Genomic DNA, 21,113 nt, shown 5'->3' with positions numbered 1-21,113 from the left:
ACACACACGTTGGGTTCAAAAACAAGCCAATTTAAGTATATTTCTGAATATAAAGCAAGTTTAGTTATAAACATAGATGTTGGGCTTGCATTGGTAGTTGGTTAAGTTGACCAAAAAGCAATACATTGAAAAGTGATAGAGACGCACAATATTAATTGGAAATGATTCCTTGCCTTGTTTAGTGATGAACTTCACGACTTGATCATTTGTAGCACTGAAGGCAGTGACACCACAACGTTTACATGACTCATAGTGCGTATGTGAAGAGACTCTGGAGCCCAATACAGATGTAGTTACAGTATATGCTGTATATACTTTGATATAGGGGTTGAATTTAAAGAAGTTTGATAAACAATGCTATTTAAGATGTAAAGGACCCAGGTATATATTATATTACATTTGTGTGCAAGGAGAAAACGTACTAGGGGTTTGGTCCATTTTCCTCACCCATCTTCGGCCTTCAGGGGATACTTGTCCTATTGTTAAAATCATTACTCAGACTTCTCACCTTCAGCTCAAGACTGTGTTTATGAATTTATACAATTGTTTTCTGAATTCATCCACCCCATTGTGGAGTTCTCTACTTATATTGCATGTGTATAATACATATTTTTTCATTTTTTGTGTGATTTGATTGCTCGAGCACCCATTGCAACCTATATCTCCTGTTTGGTAAATTGTACTTAAGTGTGGAATCCCCCACGGATACTTTCTGTTTGTGTTCCCTAACATCATAAGGTTTTCAAAAAGGAACGGTATGTACTCAATTTATCCCAAAAAGTCACATTCTGTTGGGAGTTATAGGCATATACTTTTAAAGATTTGGGCTCATCACATGTGAGTAGCGGGTCAGTCTGAGATTACGCGATGGTAAGCAAACATGTGGAGTGAATTAATACTATAATATTTCGGGATGAAGCTGTAAATATGTGATAGATGTGTCCCTGAGTGAATTTGCAAGTTCACAGAGTTTGGCCGATGAAAAATATGTGGTGAAAACTGCTGACTTTGGATAAGTCTGATAGCAATGCAAATTGTAAAATGAGAATAATGTTGCAAAGAATGGAATTATGCGATGCAAACAGGGTTCACGAGGATTCCGTATACAAAGGCCAAGATCACATATTTTGTTTTCTAGTGAAATAAGCGTATTATCTCGCCAGTCACTGACATCAACCCAAATGAACAATTTCATTAATCGTACTCCATTCAACATGATCCACGATGCCAAGTGACCAAACGTAGTGAATGCAAGAGATATTAAAACAGGTCAGGTTTTAAGGATATCCCTGCTTCAGCACAGGTGGCTCAATCAGTGGCTCAGTCAAACACTGAGCCACTGATTGAGCCACCTGTGCCGAAGCAGGGATATCCTTAAAACCTGACCTGTTGGTGGCCCTTGAGGACTGGAGTTCCAACTCTGTATTAAATGCATGCATTTGACCATTTATGAGTGGTAAAATCCTCTCATTATCTCGTGATTGTTGCCCTTTGCATGTGGGTGATATGCAGCAATATTTTTCTTATCTCTTCTTATTGCTTTTGACAACGGTAGTGAGGAATGCGGCACAATTAGCAGTTTCTGATTTTTCTTAACTATTTTAACTTACATTTGTAAACATTTAACACTTAACTGGTAAGGCTTCAACAACTAGTGCTATGCACTACTCTTCCTTCCCGTACAAAAAGGGTTAAATGGTTCCGCGCCCATTATTAATCGTTTACTATCATCAAAAACAGCATCTGTGTCAAAGCTGTGAAACAGAGAAGCCTACAGCACAGTGGGTGCTTATCTGAAAATATATATATTTATACACCAATTCACATGTTTTTATTTGATATAATAAGAATTAATTGCACGTTGCATTCATGCTGGCGCTGCCATTTAAAAATGTAAATGTGCAGTGCGCAAGTGACAGAAAATATTTGGATATTCAAACAAATTTCCATCTTATGCACAAACAGCACCGCCTGCCGCCTCCAACCCTCACTCAGAAAATCCCTTTGTGTTTGATAAATGACACATTTAATTTCTCCTTCACTACAGATGCTGCATCCTCTATGTGACGCTGGGAATTTTCACTGAGTGCTAGCAGCCTCCGAATGTTAGTTTGATAAATGAATGGCCGGATGTCAAAGTATAATGGAAAGTTTATTGAGATGGCAGTATCTGTTATAATGAGATGGCAGTATCTGTTATAATGAGATTGCAGTATCTGTTATAATGAGATGGCAGTATCTGTTATAATGAGATTGCAGTATCTGTTATAATGAGATGGCAGTATTTGTTATAATAAGATGGCAGTATTTGTTATAATGAGAGGGCAGTATTTGTTATAATGAGAGGGCAGTATTTATTATAATGAGATCACAGTATCTGTTATAATGAGATGGCAGTATCTGTTATAATGAGATGGCAGTATTTGTTATAATGAGATGGCAGTATTTGTTATAATGAGAGGGCAGTATTTGTTATAATGACATTGCAGTATCTGTTATAATGAGATGGCAGTATCTGTTATAATGAGATGGCAGTATTTGTTATAATAAGATGGCAGTATTTGTTATAATGAGAGGGCAGTATTTGTTATAATGAGAGGGCAGTATTTATTATAATGAGATCACAGTATCTGTTATAATGAGATGGCAGTATCTGTTATAATGAGATGGCAGTATTTGTTATAATGAGATGGCAGTATTTGTTATAATGAGAGGGCAGTATTTATTATAATGAGATCACAGTATCTGTTATAATGAGAGGGCAGTATCTGTTATAATGAGATGGCAGTATCTGTTATAATGAGATGGCAGTATTTGTTATAATGAGATGACAGTATCTGTTATAATGAGATGGCAATATTTGTTATAATAAGATGGCAGTATCTGTTATAATGAGATGGCAGTATTTGTTATAATGAGATGGCAGTATTTGTTATAATGAGATGGCAGTATTTATTATAATAAGATCACAGTATTTGTTAGAATGTGATGGCAGTATCTGTTATAATGAGATAGCAGTATCTGTTATAATGAGATGGCAGTATTTGTTATAATGAGATGACAGTATCTGTTATAACGAGATGGCAGTATCTGTTATAATGAGATGGCAGTATTTATTATAATGAGATGGCAGTATCTGTTATTATAAGATGGCAGTATTTGTTATAATGAGATGACAGTATTTATTATAATGAGATGGCAGTATCTGTTATAATGAGATAGCAGTATCTGTTATAATGAGATGGCAGTATTTGTTATAATGAGATGGCAGTATCTGTTATAATGAGATGGCAGTATTTGTTATAATGAGATGGCAGTATCTGTTATTAGGAGATGGAAGTATTTGTTATAATGAGATAGCAGTATTTATTAGAATGAGATAGCAGTATTTGTTATAATGAGATTACTGTATCTGTTATAATGAAATTGCAGTATTTATTATAATGAGATAGCAGTATCTGTTCTAATGAGAGGGCAGTGTTTGTTATAATGAGGGCAGTATTTGTTGTACTGTAATGAGATGGCAGTATCTGTTATTAGGAGATGGCAGTATTTGTTATAATGAGATAGCAGTATTTATTAGAATGAGATAGCAGTATTTGTTATAATGAGATTACTGTATCTGTTATAATGAAATTGCAGTATTTATTATAATGAGATAGCAGTATCTGTTCTAATGAGAGGGCAGTGTTTGTTATAATGAGGGCAGTATTTGTTGTACTGTAATGAGATGGCAGTATCTGTTATTAGGAGATGGCAGTATTTGTTATAATGAGATAGCAGTATTTATTAGAATGAGATAGCAGTATTTGTTATAATGAGATTACTGTATCTGTTATAATGAAATTGCAGTATTTATTATAATGAGATAGCAGTATCTGTTCTAATGAGAGGGCAGTATTTATTATAATGAGATGGCAGTATCTGTTATAATGAGATGGCAGTGTTTGTTATAATGAGGGCAGTATTTGTTGTAATGAGATGGCACTGTTCATGTGCATCATTGTATACAGTATTTGTTCAGTAAAATGCCACAGATCATGAAGATGTTCAGAACAGAGAAACACAGGGACACACTTCCAGGAGAACATAGCATTTCCTGCTGGGATGTGGAACATGGAAAGCGTCTGTATTATATGGCACTGAGAAAACTGATTATGTTTGGACCTGCATTTCATAGCAGATGGGTTCATTAAATGTAATAGCCTCCAGAGCCTTTAGAAACCGCGTTACAAACATGTGGAACATAGTGCGACACTTCACATCTCGCCCCAGAGTCATTATAACTCTGGCTGTGACTATAAATATTACAGTACTTTATTTCTATTGAATCTGCTTAATCTTTTAATTAATATTGTTATTGTTATAAGTCTAGGGAAGACTTTAGCATATTACCGGCACGGAATTAGCTATTGTAAAGCGTTGTGCATTTATTTTCTGCATATCCAATATGTCTTGTGATATATTAAACTTTATCAGCAAATTGAAGGATACTTTAAGCAACATCTGCCTCTTTGTTGCCGTTTTTAACCATCTTTGTGTAAAGAAATATCTTTCTGTCACAATGTCTGGCTTTCAGCATTGCTTATGTGTTATTCCTCCCATTATCAAGATCATTCTTCAGCTTTATTTACATTGGAAGGAATAAAGAGGGGCATTTTTAGGCATACACATAAGTACTGTTTGGTGAAAGTCTTACCTAGTCTGCTACATGGATATATTGCCCTCCTCTGTAGCCTGATTTCACCAATTGATGAATGTTTCATGGAATTAACTGGAGATAAAAGCCAGGTAATAATTGCCATTGTACATTTATTTTTTGTGGCATAAGTGAGTAAATGTAGGGTCATGCTTAATTATAATCTTCTGCTATAAGACACCTCTCCAGAGCTGGAAGATATTGTATGGCCCATTCAAGTCAACGGGTTGTAAGGAGTCTTCCAGCATTGGAAGGTGTCTTAAGGCAGAAGGCTGCTAAATAAATGTAGCTTTAATACTAATGGGGTCAATGGGTTGTGTTAGTAACTGAAACGTCCCACTCGCCACTTCGGCGGATTTAGAAGTAGCCCCTAAGATTTTTCCCCTATTCATCATTCCCGTTAATCTTTTATAAGAACAGAACAATAAGTACTGTACTAACTATTGTGTAAGTATGTAACTATTAGAAGCCCCCTATGTGTAGTCCGGGAAGGGGTGACCCCCTGCAGGTATTGGATCTAACACTGGTCCTTCTTTCTGCGTTTGCCATGTAGAATCATTTTTGGGCATAGCTATAAGTAGAGAGTATATGGGCACGTGGGGGTCTGTGACTTAGGAAAGTGCTCAGCGCCGATGTATTTGTGTCAAAAAAGTATATGTGTTTCTGTCTGGAACACGACACGGAAAGTGAAGAAAGCTCGACACACCACGGAACAGAAAGTGGCTCAGGGAGCCTTGATAAAGTGCGTGGGCACGAAACATGGCGGCTCCGGATTTTTGTCGGTCACTTGGTCCTATGCGTGAATAAAGTTTGTTTTTGTAGTTACCCTCTCTCCAGCCTGTTTTCGTTCTGGTGGGGCGTTGCGCTTTCTTCACTTTCTACACAGCATGCCTGGCGAGCAGCACACCCTCCGTGCAGCAATCCACGAGACCAGGGTCGGATTTATTCACCTTCCATAACCCGTGAGCCTCTTTCCTTGTCATCAAGGATACAGTCTAGGATATAAGGGGACTGAGAAGTCTACAGTTACGGACTAAAAGTTATTTAGGCGCCATTTCTATTTGTAGCTGGTTTGTGAAGGCTCTAAATAGAGGAGAACCAGCCAGGCACCATCTTTTCTGTTTATATTAAAACTGTAACCCCTAGACTGATTACCTACATACATTTCTATATGGAGCTGGCACGGATATCTTTTTATCAAGGAATACAAGTGTTAAGGAATGAACATTGTTTCTTAATTATATGAACAGTGTTAAACAGAACTGTTGTGATCATCTTTTGAAGCCCCAGGTTTGGTTTTTTGGACTTTTTTTTTAAACATCACCTGTAAGTGTATTTCTACTGTTTTAGAATTTGGCGCACCCTGCGCTAAAAGAGGCGTACGCCCCCTTTAAGGTGAGAAAGAAAATCAATGCAGAAAACCGTCATGAAAATTAATGTAAGCCGCATATTTCTTAATGAATAGACCTGCGCCAATATGCAAATGTAACTCTGACTCCTCCCACTTGCTCTATAAACCGCTTAATCTCGGCGCAAACAGGCACAGATGTACCTGAAAATGGCGCAAATAAGATAACTACATAGACACACCCTCGTGCAGGTATTTTTCACCACAATTTGCATTTCAAAAAGACGCGTATATCTGAGGCCGTAGAGCTTTTCTTTTTGCTAGCTCATTAACAGAGTGTCTAAATGTGGCGACTTTTGTGACTTTTCTACTTCACTGTTCCCTTGTCACATCACTAGTCAGTAAGACAGTAATAGTATCTGTCATTTCCTCTTCCTTCTTTGCATCTCTCTCTCTCTCTCTCTCTCTCTCTCTCTCTCTCTCTCTCTCTCTCTCTCTCTCTCTCTCTCTCTCTCTCTCTCTCTCTCATATCATCTTAAATTGAGACATTTTTGTAAAGTACCAAGTGACTTCTATACCTCCCTTAACACTCATTTATACAATACCTGTAGAGTCTGTGCACAAAATTGAACACACCTGAGATTCATGGAAAATATGATAATTTGGATAACTTGAATATACTTTGTATCTTTCTCGCCCTCACCTCAAAAATCCCAACTTCCAACTTTTTGGGGCGAACTCCTCACAAACTTTTGTAAGCGTTTGAAGTTCGCAAAAGGTGGCATGTTCAAACGGACCCATTGATTATTATCCACTGCCACACAGTATCTCCTTTCTTTATACAGTTTATCGCCCCGTCACAGTGCCTACTGATACAATCACTTATGCTGACAGAACATTCTGTACCTCTAGAAGAAAATAATTAATACTATTGTCACGTTTTAATAAATCCCTTTTCAGGTAGGATTGGATCATTTATTGTTAATAAGCTAAAAGCCATTAAAGTGACAAAACACTAGGAACCATTGTGCAGTGATTGTGAGATCTCATGCAAGCGTACAGTACTGTATGTGACGGAAAGAAATCACGTCACAAGTCATTCCATGCTGCTTCTTGTACAAGAAAAAAGTATACCACAGCAAAGAAGCAACTTATAGTTAGCTATAAACAGAAAAGCAGAGTCAACTACTATTGATCCTTAACCCTTTTACTTCTGGAAGTTGCTGATTATTGTGTTTCAGTATCTGTCGCAAGTAGATGCGCTGGGATTCATTCTTCTTACTCTGTTAAGGATTGCATTTGTTTTAATAACTATTATGAAACAGTTTTGCGTTGTGGCCTGAAAGTGTAAGGCTGCGCTTACAGTGCCGGAGATGGCGACAGCAACGCCGCGTCAAAACAAATGCATTGCCGCCATCGCATGCGCTTATAGTAAGCGTGACATGATGGAGCGACGGCTTGGTTGCGATCGCTGGAATTCATCTCAATTTGATTTTTCCAGCAACCGCAGCCTGACGTCGCCGTCGTCGGCACTATCAGCGCAGCCGAAATGTGCGTACCGCAGAATAAAAACAGAAAAAAGATATTGCTTTTAAAATTGAACATCACATTGTTACAATGTTTACAAAAGGAAACACAATTAAAAGCAATCCTTGCAGAATTAGTGAAGGTCGTTTCCCTAATGAAACGGACACTTGTAGTATGACATCAGAAATCTAAAGGGATTAGCCCATATTCAATTCATCCTTAAGGTGTATTTAATTTCCGTTTGGAAGGGTCTATTTTAACATAGGGTAATGCATCAAAGCCCCCTGGCTCCAAAGTGGCAGAATTGGAGCAACACGTTATAATTAGTACTATCAAAAAAAAATGTCACATAACTAGCGATGGGATTTTTTGCCCAACTTTGTGCCCAGTCTTGCAGCCGGGAGACTTCATACATAACCTCATTGGTCTATATTTTCAGAATGGTTTAACCTGCCTTTATAGATTACTATCTGATATACCCGGCGTTGCCTGGAGGCCGTGAGGGGGGGTGTGAAAGGCAGGGGGGGGGCGTGAAAGGCAGGGGGGGGCATGAAAGGCAGGGGGGGGCGTGAAAGGCAGGGGGGGGCGTGAAAGGCAGGGGGGGGCGTGAAAGGCAGGGGGGGCCTGTTCCCCCGCCGGGGATGGAGATGAGCGGAGCGCCGGGAGAAGTGAGCGGAGGGAGGGAGACGTGAGCGGAGGGAGGGAGACGTGAGCGGAGGAAGGGGAGAGATGAGCGCCGGGAGGGGAGAGATGAGTGCCGGGAGGGAGGGAGAGATGAGCGCCGGACCTCTACTGGCGCCGCGAGGGAGGAAGGGGGGGGAGAGATCCGGGAGGGGAGAGATGAGCGCCGGGAAGGGAGAGATGAGCGGCGGACCTCTACTGGCGCCGCGAGGGAGGAAGGGGGGGGAGAGATCCGGGAGGGGAGAGATGAGCGCCGGGAGGGGAGAGATGAGCGGCAGACCTCTACTGGCGCCGCGAGGGAGGAAGGGGGGGGAGAGATCCGGGAGGGGAGAGATGAGCGCCGGGAGGGGGAGATGAGGGGAGGGAGAGATGAGCGCCGGAGAGAGAGGTGTGTGTGTGTGTGTGTGTGTGTGTGGCGCGAGCCGAGGGGTAAGAGAGTGGCAGTTGGGTGACGTCACACACAGCAATCTGATTGGCCAGAGGCTGAGGACCAATCAGATTCACCGCAGATAGCACTAACCTCACTAACCATTCGATTTTATATATTAAGATAAACCCAACCAGCCATTATAACCGAGCATTATATTAAGATGGTTCTGGAGCAAAGCCTCTGGCTTCAAAAATGTAAAACAACCTGCACCATATTTATTTTACAAAATTGCTATCATTTTGCCCCAGTTGTGCAACCAGGACACTATATAACCCCCTAAACATCACAATGCACATTTACTAAGCATTGTTAATCCAAAAGGCACCTTCAAGTGAATGGACCATACGATGTCTTCGAGCGCCTGAAAGGAGAACCTCGCTGTTTGTTATACTGCCCCATATCTCATGTACAATGTTAATGAAAACATATTGAAAGTACCTCCTAAAACATGAATTTCACACAGCAGCAACGGGAAGGGTCAAATAAAAAGCCTTAAGTGCAGGTGTAACTGAAAAGCTCAAGATACAATACACAGTAAGATACCATTTTTAATTATTTTGTTGTCTGTGATGGTAAAATCAGTTAATGAAAAGCAGTGGGTGACATTGGAACAGAACAGAGTAACTGCTTTGTCAGCCTGAAAGGATGTAGCATGTTGAGATTGTATCCAGTAGTGTAAATGTGGACAGGAGACCCCAACAAACTATGTCACCATGTTATTCTGCCAGCAGAGATGGGCAATTTGTGGGAGCAAAATTCTAATTTGCAGCGAAAATTGTAGCTATTCCCAATTTTGAATATTATAATATTCGTTAAAGGGAAAAAAAAAAAATGCTGCAATTTAAAAATGAAAAAGAGGGAGTGCTCATACATGTGGAAATTAGCAAAAGAAAAGTGTTGCCTATTATTGAAAGTTTGCCAATTCTTCCCTCAATTTTGGCTCTTGAAATTAAAAAACAAAAACAAAATACAATCTATCTGCAAGCCTAATTTTAGCCAGCATTATTCCACTCAAAAGGCCTAATAAGGGCCCTAGAACCACCATCAACATGTTGCAACATTGGATACATTACCTGCATACAGTGGGCTGATCCTCTCTCTGAAGACTGGACACTGGAAATGTATGTTTGTGTGATGTCCTTGCCTGTGCTACAGAAACAGAGGATTGTATGGTTGATAGGATCCAGGTAGCTCACCTGTTGTGTTCATGTTGTATACATGCTGTGCAACTGAACGTCATATATAATCACTGGCTTTATTTCTCCTTCTCCTGTCCCAGGCAATATTTTATCTACAGTAGTTACTATGTTAGCTGATTCTCATGCAACCTATTCCCTATCTCACCAAACTGCCGTATCTCAACAAAAGATACATTGTATTTAATAAGCACACGTGAAAAGCAATCCCAGGTAGATAGGAATACTGCTACCCATATTTTAGAAGACACCCAGGTGACTCATTTACTACTGCAAAGGCCTATAAAGCATTTTCAATCTGAAAATCAGCATAATCCTCTGAAGTGCCCTGTAAATACCGTGGCTCACTCACCCAAAAATAGAGATAATACAGAACACGCCCGTAACATCTGCAACCCTTATTTGGCAGAGAAGAAGCTCAGGTATTAGACATTAGAGTGACATGAGAAGTGGAAAGTCAGCAACGAAATCTGAGATCCGAAAAGAGATTATTTCTGCTGAGCCCTTTTTTCTGAACCATGTCATTCATTGTGATGGGCTGTTTACATTCCAACTAGATATTGGATGTCACTTGCCATGACAGTCATTTTTACTTGGAAATAAATGTCAAAAAGAAGGTCTGATTGTTAATATTTTGGGAAATACACGTGTCAGTTCTTTACCCTTTGAAAGATAACTGTAAAAAAAAAAATAGAAGAATAAAAGAAGCAGATTAAGCTGTTGGAAGTTGGATTTAACTCCATTATACAAAAAAAGCCAGTGAACTTTCTTCCTTGTAAAATAGTATTAATATGTTATGTATTTGAATGTAGTTTTAGATGGTGGCCCTACGGTATCGATAAGGAAAACAAACATTTAGAAAGACCGTTTTTAATGAAATGATATGATTGTTTTTCTTTGTCTTTTTGCAGCGTGTTGTGATGAATTGTTGTACACATAAAAGTAATAATTCCTGTGTGAAAAGTTTATTGTGTAGCTGATTATTGTCCCTATGGAATAACGTGTTCCTATCTGAATTCTTCCATTGATGCATTGCATTGATGGGAGGAACTGTGGATTTCTCATTTCTCAACTATAGCCATGAATTATGGGTTAATACCGGTGAATGGATCAATATCATAAAAACGGCTTTCCTTGTGTTGCGCTCACATCATTAGTGTAATTCCAATGCTGTGTGTACACTGTGCGTCTAGCAAATTTCTGAATGGTTGATGTGATTTCTTCAAAAGTAGGATGATGTTTTGATTAATATCCAACATACCTGCCATAAATATGTAAAAATATACTATGAATCCTCAACAAGGATTCCGTCACTTTGGTGTTTGTGTAATGAATAACTATCTCCCTTTGAATATGAACTGAAAAGAGTAAATAATATTTGACAACATACATTTTCTGTTCATTCTCTTGTACATTATCCCAAGGCTGCTTAACTCCAGTCCTCAAGACACCCCTCGCCTCCTCTCCCCTCCGCTCGCCTCCTCTCTCCCCCTCTCTCCTCCTCTGCCCTCTTCTCTCCACCTCTTCTCTCCCCTCCCCTCGCCTCCCCTCCCCTACCCTCCACTCGCCTCATCTCTCCTCCTCTGCCTTCTTCTTAACTCTTCTCGCCTCCTCTTCTCTCCCCTCCACTCTCCTCCTTTCCCCTCCTCTCTCCACCTCTCCCCTCCCTCTTCTCCCCTCCTCACCCTCCCCTCCTCTCGCCTCCTCTTCTCTCCTCTTTCAATGTCTCTTAACCCATATTTCAGGGTAGATTCCTTTTTGGTGCAATTTGAAATTTTGAACAAAACTGTTGAATTTCAACTGAAACTTTTAAGGTAGAAAGTTATTTTTTAACTTAAACAGTTATCTTTGAGCTTTTTCTGAACTTTTGAGTGAAACGTACAGTAGGCGAAGCGAATTTGTAGAAGTTCACATATCCCAAGTCACCTCTAACATTTAACAGTTGTGTTTTGGATACCGTCAGTGTTAGAGTGAGATGCAACTCATAGCTGGCTGCAAAATCTAAATGACTAGCTAAACCCCAAGCAAAGTACTGTACTGTAATACATTTTTAAAGCAGCCTACGGCAAGTTTTATACTGAAGTCATCTCCTGTGGTTACTTCAGGGTTCATCACTCAGGCAATTCCCATAGCAATTGGAATTTAGAGTACATGGTCTGTCATTGTAAAAGAAACAGTTGCTTTAGAAGTCCTTACCTGGCGTATCAGCCTGGCTGCATTTAATCACTCCTTCAACTGGCCTTTCGCATTCTCATTTAAAATAAATAAATAATGTTTGGATGAGTTAATTTTTAAATAATTTAGGAGACCTGGATCTAATGATTGGTCATTTGGTTCATGTTCTTGATAACATATACATAGAATGGGCAGATACTAGGTGATTTATTCATGTTTAAACACTAGCTTTGTGTTTGTTTTTAGATAGGTTTGAGTTTTTTGCAGCAGATAGTCTTACATTCTCTGATAATGTACTGGTTATAATCTCCCAGGAAAGCTACTGTAATATAAAAAGAGTGGCTCTGATTTATCTGGAGCAGAAAATAACTGCATTGAACGGAACATTATTCTGTAGGTTTTTGTTACAAACTTTGTTGAAAAAATTACATAGGTTAGAAATAATTTCGAAAGGATATAATGGAATTGTCACTTTTAACTCCGGGAGAGCAAACAAACCAAAACCACAAAAAAAATCTCACAACGTAATAGCTTCAAGTTTTAAAATACCAATGATAGATCATGGGCCATATCTTCTAAGTAGTGCTATTCCCTAAGATGCCTTTAGGCCCATTTAACATGGAATAGTACCTCTTAATAAACATGGGCCCATGCATTCAATGCATATCGAGTCATGCATACTGAAATGTATTTACCGATTTATTATTTTAATTGGCTTAAGATAGGATTGCTGCAAAATATTAATTCGATATACATTGAAAACCTTATCATGTGGTAGAGCTCATTGTTTAATGTTAAGAGGGAACCTAAATTGGGCACCTGTTTTCCGGTGTCAATCAATAAATTCTTCATCATTGCATTATTTTACCTTGTAACAAAGCAAGGGTATGACCCCAAAGATTCTGATTACCGGATAATGCCCAAGTGTTGCAAACGTTTAAAAAACTTAGGTGGATTTCATCGTGGGTAATTTATGGAAGCGGGGATATCCCTGTTCCTATTTATAATTTGATTGCATTATATATATCCAACATAGCATTATCCATGTATATGTGCATTACAGTTTAGATGTGGTACATGATTTCTGTGGGTTGCAATGCCAGTTTATTATGTTACTGAAAAGTATAATATGTATTTATATTGTAGTTCAATAACTCAAAACACCACAGTAACAGATTCTTTTTGTCTTTTATATTAGGTGCTAAATATATTTCAGTGATAGTGATTCACTTCAGTTGACGGTAAGGTGTCTTATGGCAGAACCCTGCCTACTAAATATGGCCCAGAGGGCACTGCAAGACACCATATTACTCATTCAAATGCATGTAAGATGTAAGGGGTGTTTAGTACCACTTAGTATATCTGGCCCACGGTATTTTGGTAACGTGTTTGGTGCTCAGATTGACAGCTTTTACCAACACTGCAGCAAAACTTTCTAATTTAACTACAATGATAAGAATTTATTGTTGAATGGGGAAAACTGCAGAAAGCTTAAGTGTTCTTTAGGTAGGGATATATATTTGGTGGATCACTACAGGATCCATGAGCTATAAATCCATGTAGTTTGAACTTCAAACTTTGCAAGACCCTGCTTTAGATGTTTCCTTTTCCACCCACAAGTGGACCAATTGTTGAGAGGTCTTGAGGTGACAAAAATGATTTTAAAAAACCCCAGTAGGAATCACGAGCAGCGACCTCTTGAAGCGGTGAGCCATCCTAATGGAACGCTGCTCATGAACGTCAGTTTGTAATTACAAAAGGAGCACAAATGATGAAAACAGAAAAATTACCTTAAACATGGAGTTGAGATTTAATTTTTTTTTAGCTACGCTAAATGAATTTTGTTTTTGTTGTTTTTTGTTTTTTTTCAGCTCCCTCAGGCTCAAAAGGTAAAAATAATTCTGTTAACTCTTCATTTACTAGATTATTTGAATATTGTGCATGTTTAGAATGCTATAAACCTAGTACAGTGGTAACCAGTGTAATGGTGCAAAATATCACATTAAATGGTGTTTCTATTTGTTGATAGAGCTATAATTAGTACATTTATTTTAGTGCTAATAATAACAATCAATTGGATAACACCAATGGAAAATAAATCATATTTAAACAAACACTATAGATTTATCAAATTGTAAAGCAAACAAGAGCAGAAGACTTACTATACAGTGCTAAATTATAAGGCACCTTAAGGCTAATTCAAATGAGTTGTCTGTAAGAAGCCTTGAGGCTTAGTGCTGTTTAGTTAACATGGACCATTACCTGGTCTCCATTGTACAAGGAATGCTTTGTTATTGCCTCTTCTGAATAAACTATATTCAGAGATATGTTATAGAAATATCCAAGCAGTAGCTTCAGTCTTGTAACATGGGGATTGCTACAGTGTATCACACACAATATGTATATATAACAATATGGTGGTATACATACATATGGGTATATATATATATCACATCACTTCATGTGCATTGCATCAAACTTGTACGTACTCTGGTATAATCCCAAACAATGTGCAAAGCTGATACAGATAACAATGTCAGCATGCCATGTACAGTACGTATACCATACTGTACTTACTGCACATAATCACCTCTATGATCCCACATCTTATCACTGACAATTGTTTGAGAGGTTGACCAGTTAGAAAGAACATTTAAGAGTTGTGCTTACTGTACATATAATGTTAAGTGAATAAAAAGCCACGTTTTCTCTGCAGCCTGACACATAGCCTTAAAACAAGAACAATTTGTAGTCAATTTGATGAACACAGTTGACAATATTAAGTCCTGATGTACCTATGTACTACGGTACTACTCCATTTTCATGACCATATCCTCATTTTAAGTACTTTGCCAATACAAGTCCAGAAATGAGTACAATTATATCACTAGTATATTCATAAAGACAGTGGCTGATGGCAATATGTATAGTTCCTAAAGTTCAGAGATAGGGCACCCTAGAATGTACCGTATAGACACAAATGGTTTGGTGCTTTAAGCCGTTTCACAGGTATTGTCATTTGTGTTTGTGTAGTTGTATCTAACACGCATTGTGTAGTGTAAAATATTTTAAGTTGAACCTAGAACAATGATACCTTCACAAGGTTTAACATCTGTGAATATTATATCAATAGCTCGCTCAGAGGTAACAGTTTAGGACGGGTGCATCTTAATGAGTGACATAGTAAAGTAGCTATTAGAATTTCACCACTTGTGGCCCAAACATGCACTTTGTTTTCATTGGAATTTGTGTGTTATCTTAAAATGTTTTATCTGTCAACATTTCAAACAGTTCTGATGTCAAAAACCATATTTGCTTTGATCTGTTGTGACCAAAGGCCAATTTATGTTTCACTTTGAATATAATGGTATATATTTTTACATAGAGCTGAATTTTGCAGACCCAATAAATCCGGGCCCTATAGAGTTTACAATCTAATTTGGTTCCTGAGGCACAGGGAAATAAAGTTTATTTGCCCACTGTCACAAGGAGGGGGGGGGGGGGAACAACGACACACCAGGATTCAAACCAGGTTCACCTGCTTCAGAGACACTCTCATTACCACTAAGCTATTCCTCCAGCCCTCCATGTCTACTCCCCGTCTTGTACATCGTTTCACGTTGTTTGTGTTTGTTTGTTGGGGTGTAAATTGGGAAATATATTAGAGACAATATTCCAAAATTCACATCAAATTAAAAGTGAAGTACTTGACACACTGTAACTGTGTATGTATATATATATATATATACTAAATATAGAAATAGTATACTATTCTATATACTAATAGTATACTATTCTATATACTAAATATAGAAATATACGCACACACACACAGGGATGAACACGTTATTCGAAAGAGTTTAAGTTTACAAATACCGCTTGACGTGGTAACAGGTTAGTAATTATGTTTATATGAGCTTTAACAGAGGATGACAACTATCCTTTTAGCCAACATAACTCCTGTTTGCAATTGTTGCTCTTGTATGGAGTATGCAGATGGTAGTTAGTTATGTAAAGCTGGTAGACAAAAGAGAACATTTATTTTTTACCCTGATGACACAATAAATGTGCATGTGTTTTCCATATGCACTCCTTTTATCCCATTGACAAAAAATAATAATGTTAGAGTTATTTGTGATTTTGTTAATGGACATAGTCCACATGTGTTATGAAACCTTTCAAGTCCTGCCTTGACCTCATACCAATCGTAAATTTGTCATTACAGATAACTGCTCCCATGCAATTACAGCCTAGCTGCTTCAGCGTTAGGGAAGTCGTACAATGCAATACAGACCTGTTCACTGAAGGAATTACTACCTTCAGCTCAGTTTCTTAATTGTTTAAGAGGTGAAGGTTTTCTCAACTGAACTGGTGTTATACTTAATACAAATTCTAATAATAATAATAATAATAATAATAATATTATAATACTAATAGCATTTTATAAACAGAATGAGCTCATGTATTGAATAGCTTACACCACTGAGAAATAAAGTATATTGGTACTGGGATTTAAAGTCAATGTTGTAACCGTTAAGCCAAATAAATCCCCAAGAACTGAAGTATTATTTCAAGATTACAGCTAAGACGCGACACGTTGTTGCCCATTTGGGTATTACTTATGATAAAGTAGGCAGTGACTTTACCGCGTGCTTTAAACCCACGATACCTTGTATCCACGCTGCTGTGATACTTTCTGTTGCCTTACTGGTATGTAGTGGCCAGGATGAAAAATGAGAAAAGGACATGAACAGTCATACATCAAGCATTTCTTCTTCTATGTATTTCATGTGTTTAATGGATAGGTTCAAGATTTTTCTTCTTCTTTGAACATGAAAAGGGATCTTGTCTCCTATAAATGTAAAAAAAATGTCTGGCGTTATTTGTTTCCATAAAATTGCTGACAGCTTTCTTTTTTTCTTTCTCTGTTACCCTTTTCCTTGTGTAAGTAGTTTTGCCCTTTAACTCGATGCTATCATATTTCAGCAATTTTGGAACATCATTTATCATGCTTCGCCTCATTTACCTGTTATACTTTGAAGTGCTGAGTTTACTGTCACTGGGGATAGAAAAGCTGCATTTCTCCCCAAATATTCAACCATAGGGATGTTAGCATCTTTGCCCCAATTTTACCATACCAATTTAAAGGCAGTACAATATACGTACTGTATAATATTGTACTGTGATGTAAATATTCACACTAGTACTATAACTCACAAACTTTAATTCACACTGTTGAGTTTCTGCTATTGACTAACTAAACCAGAAGTGGCCAACTCCAGTCCTCAATGGCCACCAACAGGTCAGGTTTTCAGACTATCCCTGCTTCAGCCCAGGTGGCTCAATCAGTGGCTCAGTTGAAGACTGAACCACTGGTTGAGCCACCTGGACTGAAGCAGGGATGTCCTGCAAACCTGACCTGTTGGTGGCCCTTGAGGACTGGAGTTGGACGCCCCCGGTCTAAACCTTCCTGCATACAACGGACTTGATTAAACCCACTTCAGCAACAGGAATAACAATCTACGAAAACATGCTGCGGAATAAATCAAATTCGCTCAAATAAAACTAAATAAGTGTACAGGTTTTTTTTATTTTGTTTTTTTTTTTTAGAAATACTGGGTTCTTAGGCCCAATTTATGAAGCAAATAAATGTCATATTTAAAGAACCATAGTTTCAAATCTATTCAAAGGAAACATTTAAAAAAGTCCATTTTTGGAGAAAGTGATGGCGTTATTTTTTCACACATATGTACAGCATAAAAGTTCTTGTCATAATATTAAAAATGCTGACATACAGAATTCCTTTGTTAAGTAACTTTAAATGTATAATAGTCTAAAAATGATGTAGTTTTTCCTCAAAACCAGTGACACCTCAGAACAGGAAATATTGTATCATATTACACACCTTTGTATATACATCTCCATATGTGTCTGCCTGTTAATCTTCCATAGCTTTTCTTGTGCAACAGTGTTTTTCATGGTTATATGTATGTGCTTTCTGTTGTATTCTGTATATTTGATTCTGTGAGTCAGGGGTGCTCAAATTGAGTACTCAAGACCCCCAACACGTCAGGTTTTCTTAATATCCCAGCTTCAGCACAGGTGGCTCATTCCAAGACTGAGCCTCTGATGGACCCACCTGTGCTAAAGCACAGACTGTTTGAGCAACCTTTGCTGAAGCAGGGATTGATTGAGCCACCTGTGCTGAATCAGGGACATCCTGAAAACCTGACCTGTTGGGGTGTTGGGCTTGTGGACTGGGGTTGAGCACCCCTGCTGTAAGTGAAAGGAAAACATAAGACAGTAAAATAATGCAACTGTGCTCCTTTGGTTCCTGTTCCCTCTTGTGGGCCTGGTTAATTGACTTTCTGTGTATCACATACATCCAGACAAAGCATGCCAAAAAATATGCGTACGTAGGGAATTAAACTATAAAGTAAATTATAACGCAGATGGGATGATAAACCACTGTCTTATGACCTTATGAACGTCACACATCTGAATTCTACAATTGTGTCATTAATCAAAAGAACATCTACTGTTCTGTAGCAGCTACTGCTCCATTTTGTTACCGTGACGTTAGTTTTATGGTGTGCAAGATGTTGCCAAGATACTTTCCAACCCACAAATGTTTTCTATTTCTTATGTATCTCATTGTTGTTGTTACATATGCTGTTTCTTTGTGAATTAAGAACATCTTTCATTAGGGACCTTGACAAGCAAAATGCATGTCAATGGAATATTCCGCTCTCGACCTTTATCTTCTCGCCCTTAAAGATCCGAACAGGGGACCGGAAAGATGAAGGAAGGGTTAGGGTTTACTTTGCGGGTGAAAGGCAAAGCGTATCATGCTTCACACATAAGTCCATGTTTACTAAGCAGTGGTCAGACACATCACAATGATCAATTCCAGACCTCAAGACCTCTCAACAGGTCAGGCTTTAAGGATATCGCAGGTTCAGCACAGGTGGCTCAATCAGTCCCTGCTTCAGCACAGGTGACTCAATCAGATTGGCTCTGATTGAGCCACCTGTGCTGAAGCAGGGGTATCCTGAAAACCTGACCTGTTGGAGGGGGGGCTTGAATACTGGCATTGAGCACCCCTGAATCTAGGAGACGTAGCATAGTGATATCAGACAAAAGCAAAGAGCTAGAGGAAATTAAAGTTTCACTTTAAGCTTACACAACGACCTTGAAAAAGTAGTCCAACATTCTTGTAGGCATCTGATATTTTTAAAAGTATGAGTCGCCAAGTTCTGACCCCTTAAATGTGTCACTGACCCTGATTTATTGTTGTCTTCCAAGACACCATACTTTCTATGGCTACTGGGTTAAGTTTAAATACGGGTATGTTCCTATACCTTTAAATTACTCTTCAAACCATCATAGATTCGCCATAGTTTTCCCCCCCCAATAATGTACACTTTCTACAAAGTTTACATGTATCTAAAGAAATCGCCTGGACATAATCTAACTGTACAATATGAATTTATTTGGTAAAACAACATTGTTTAAGAGAATGCAGAATATAAACCCTGACTTCAAAGCATATAACTGAGGACAGTATGTAGGATTTATTGTTCCCTCATTTGATTAATTACCTAATTTGTTATAGTTCTGCAACATTGCCTTCCCCGATAGTCATTGTTAATTGCAAACGATTAATGTAATCAGTCACAAATCAGATTTTCACCAAATAAAATCACTACTGAGGACAATATTGGCAACCAAAAAACACTGATCTATCTTTCAGTGATTACATTTCAACGCGTGTAAGCTGTTTATTTAGGTATTGCAAATAATATGCTGAGAAAATGTAGGGGAATTCAAAAGACGATATTAGCAATGCTTAAAGTAATAACCATCTGGCAGCATTAAACAACAATAATCCATATCACAACCATATATTACCATTGCGGTTTTATGTCATGTTTTATGTAAGGTTCCATTACATGTTTAACCCCACAGCTGCCATGTAATTTTTTTTAATGTTATTCCACAAAAACATCATCAATACTTTACATTTGCAATCTTCATTCTGGTTCTCTGCTAAATTGGTGTAATTGTCAAAGCGTTACTATGTTTCTATGTCTTATATTATTTGAAAGCTCTTTATGATTGATCATTTGTTTTATGTTCAGCTTGCCGATGATCAGGGATTGGTTTTGATGACCACAGTTGCCATGCCTGTATTTAGTAAGCACAATGAGACTGTAAGTATACTGTATGCATGCTGTATTCATTATAGTTTCTAGGGCTTGTTGCTTGTTTTTCATATCGCATACTGTATATCAATGGATTTCAGATAACATAGTGGATTTCAGATGAACCTTCCTTTTTTAAGACTTTTTTTAAGATTCAACTGGTTTGAGGAACAATGCAATTCAGTAGATTTATTTAGATCCCAGTAACTCCTATTTATACACATAAGATGAAAATCCATATCGGGGTTCATGGAAAATATGGCAGCTCATTTCCCATATCCATTTTAAAGTGTACTGTTACTTAGCAAACGAAATTGCAGCTGCAATAAAGTGGAGACAATCGGCCAGCTGACATCTTCATGTAAACTTTGAACATGTGTTTAGTTATTTAGGATATGAATAAATGAAGAGCTTTTACAATGGGGCCCGAAAAGTCCATGAGTGTTCCAAATGCCCTTGTGCGTTCCACCTTTCCTTGTGCATTCCACCTTTCCTTGTGCGTTCCACCTTTCCTTGTGCGTTCCACCTGTCCTTGTGCGTTCCACCTTTCCTTGTGCGTTCCACCTGTCCTTGTGCGTTCCACCTGTCCTTGTGCGTTCCACCATTCCTTGTACGTTCCACCATTCCTTGTGCGAACCACCATTCCTTGTGCGAACCACCATTCCTTGTGCGTTCCACCTTTCCTTGTGCGTTCCACCTTTCCTTGTGCGTTCCACCTTTCCTTGTGCGTTCCACCTTTCCTTGTGCGTTCCACCTTTCCTTGTACGTTCCACCATTCCTTGTACTTTCCACCATTCCTTGTGCGAACCACCATTCCTTGTACGTTCCACCTTTCCTTGTACGTTCCACCTTT

General features: G+C 38.4%; 1 protein-coding gene across 3 annotated transcripts in view; it reads left to right on the top strand.

The window, feature by feature from the left end:
• Positions 1-21,113, top strand: part of CACNA2D3 (calcium voltage-gated channel auxiliary subunit alpha2delta 3) — a 597,478-nt gene that overhangs the window by 367,214 nt on the left and 209,151 nt on the right. For 2 of the 3 annotated variants that reach the window (XM_075574867.1, XM_075574869.1), the window contains exons 14-15: positions 13,928-13,945; positions 20,198-20,269. In XM_075574867.1, coding sequence (XP_075430982.1) covers positions 13,928-13,945; positions 20,198-20,269 — 90 coding nt within the window. The remainder of the gene's footprint in view (positions 1-13,927; positions 13,946-20,197; positions 20,270-21,113) is intronic. The other variant, XM_075574868.1, reaches the window with a different exon arrangement.

This window comes from Ascaphus truei, chromosome 17, assembly GCF_040206685.1.
Source record: "Ascaphus truei isolate aAscTru1 chromosome 17, aAscTru1.hap1, whole genome shotgun sequence".
NCBI classification, from domain to species: Eukaryota; Metazoa; Chordata; class Amphibia; order Anura; family Ascaphidae; genus Ascaphus; species Ascaphus truei.
The sequence above is the reverse complement of the archived record's forward strand: the minus strand, read 5'-3'. Positions and strand labels throughout refer to the sequence as shown.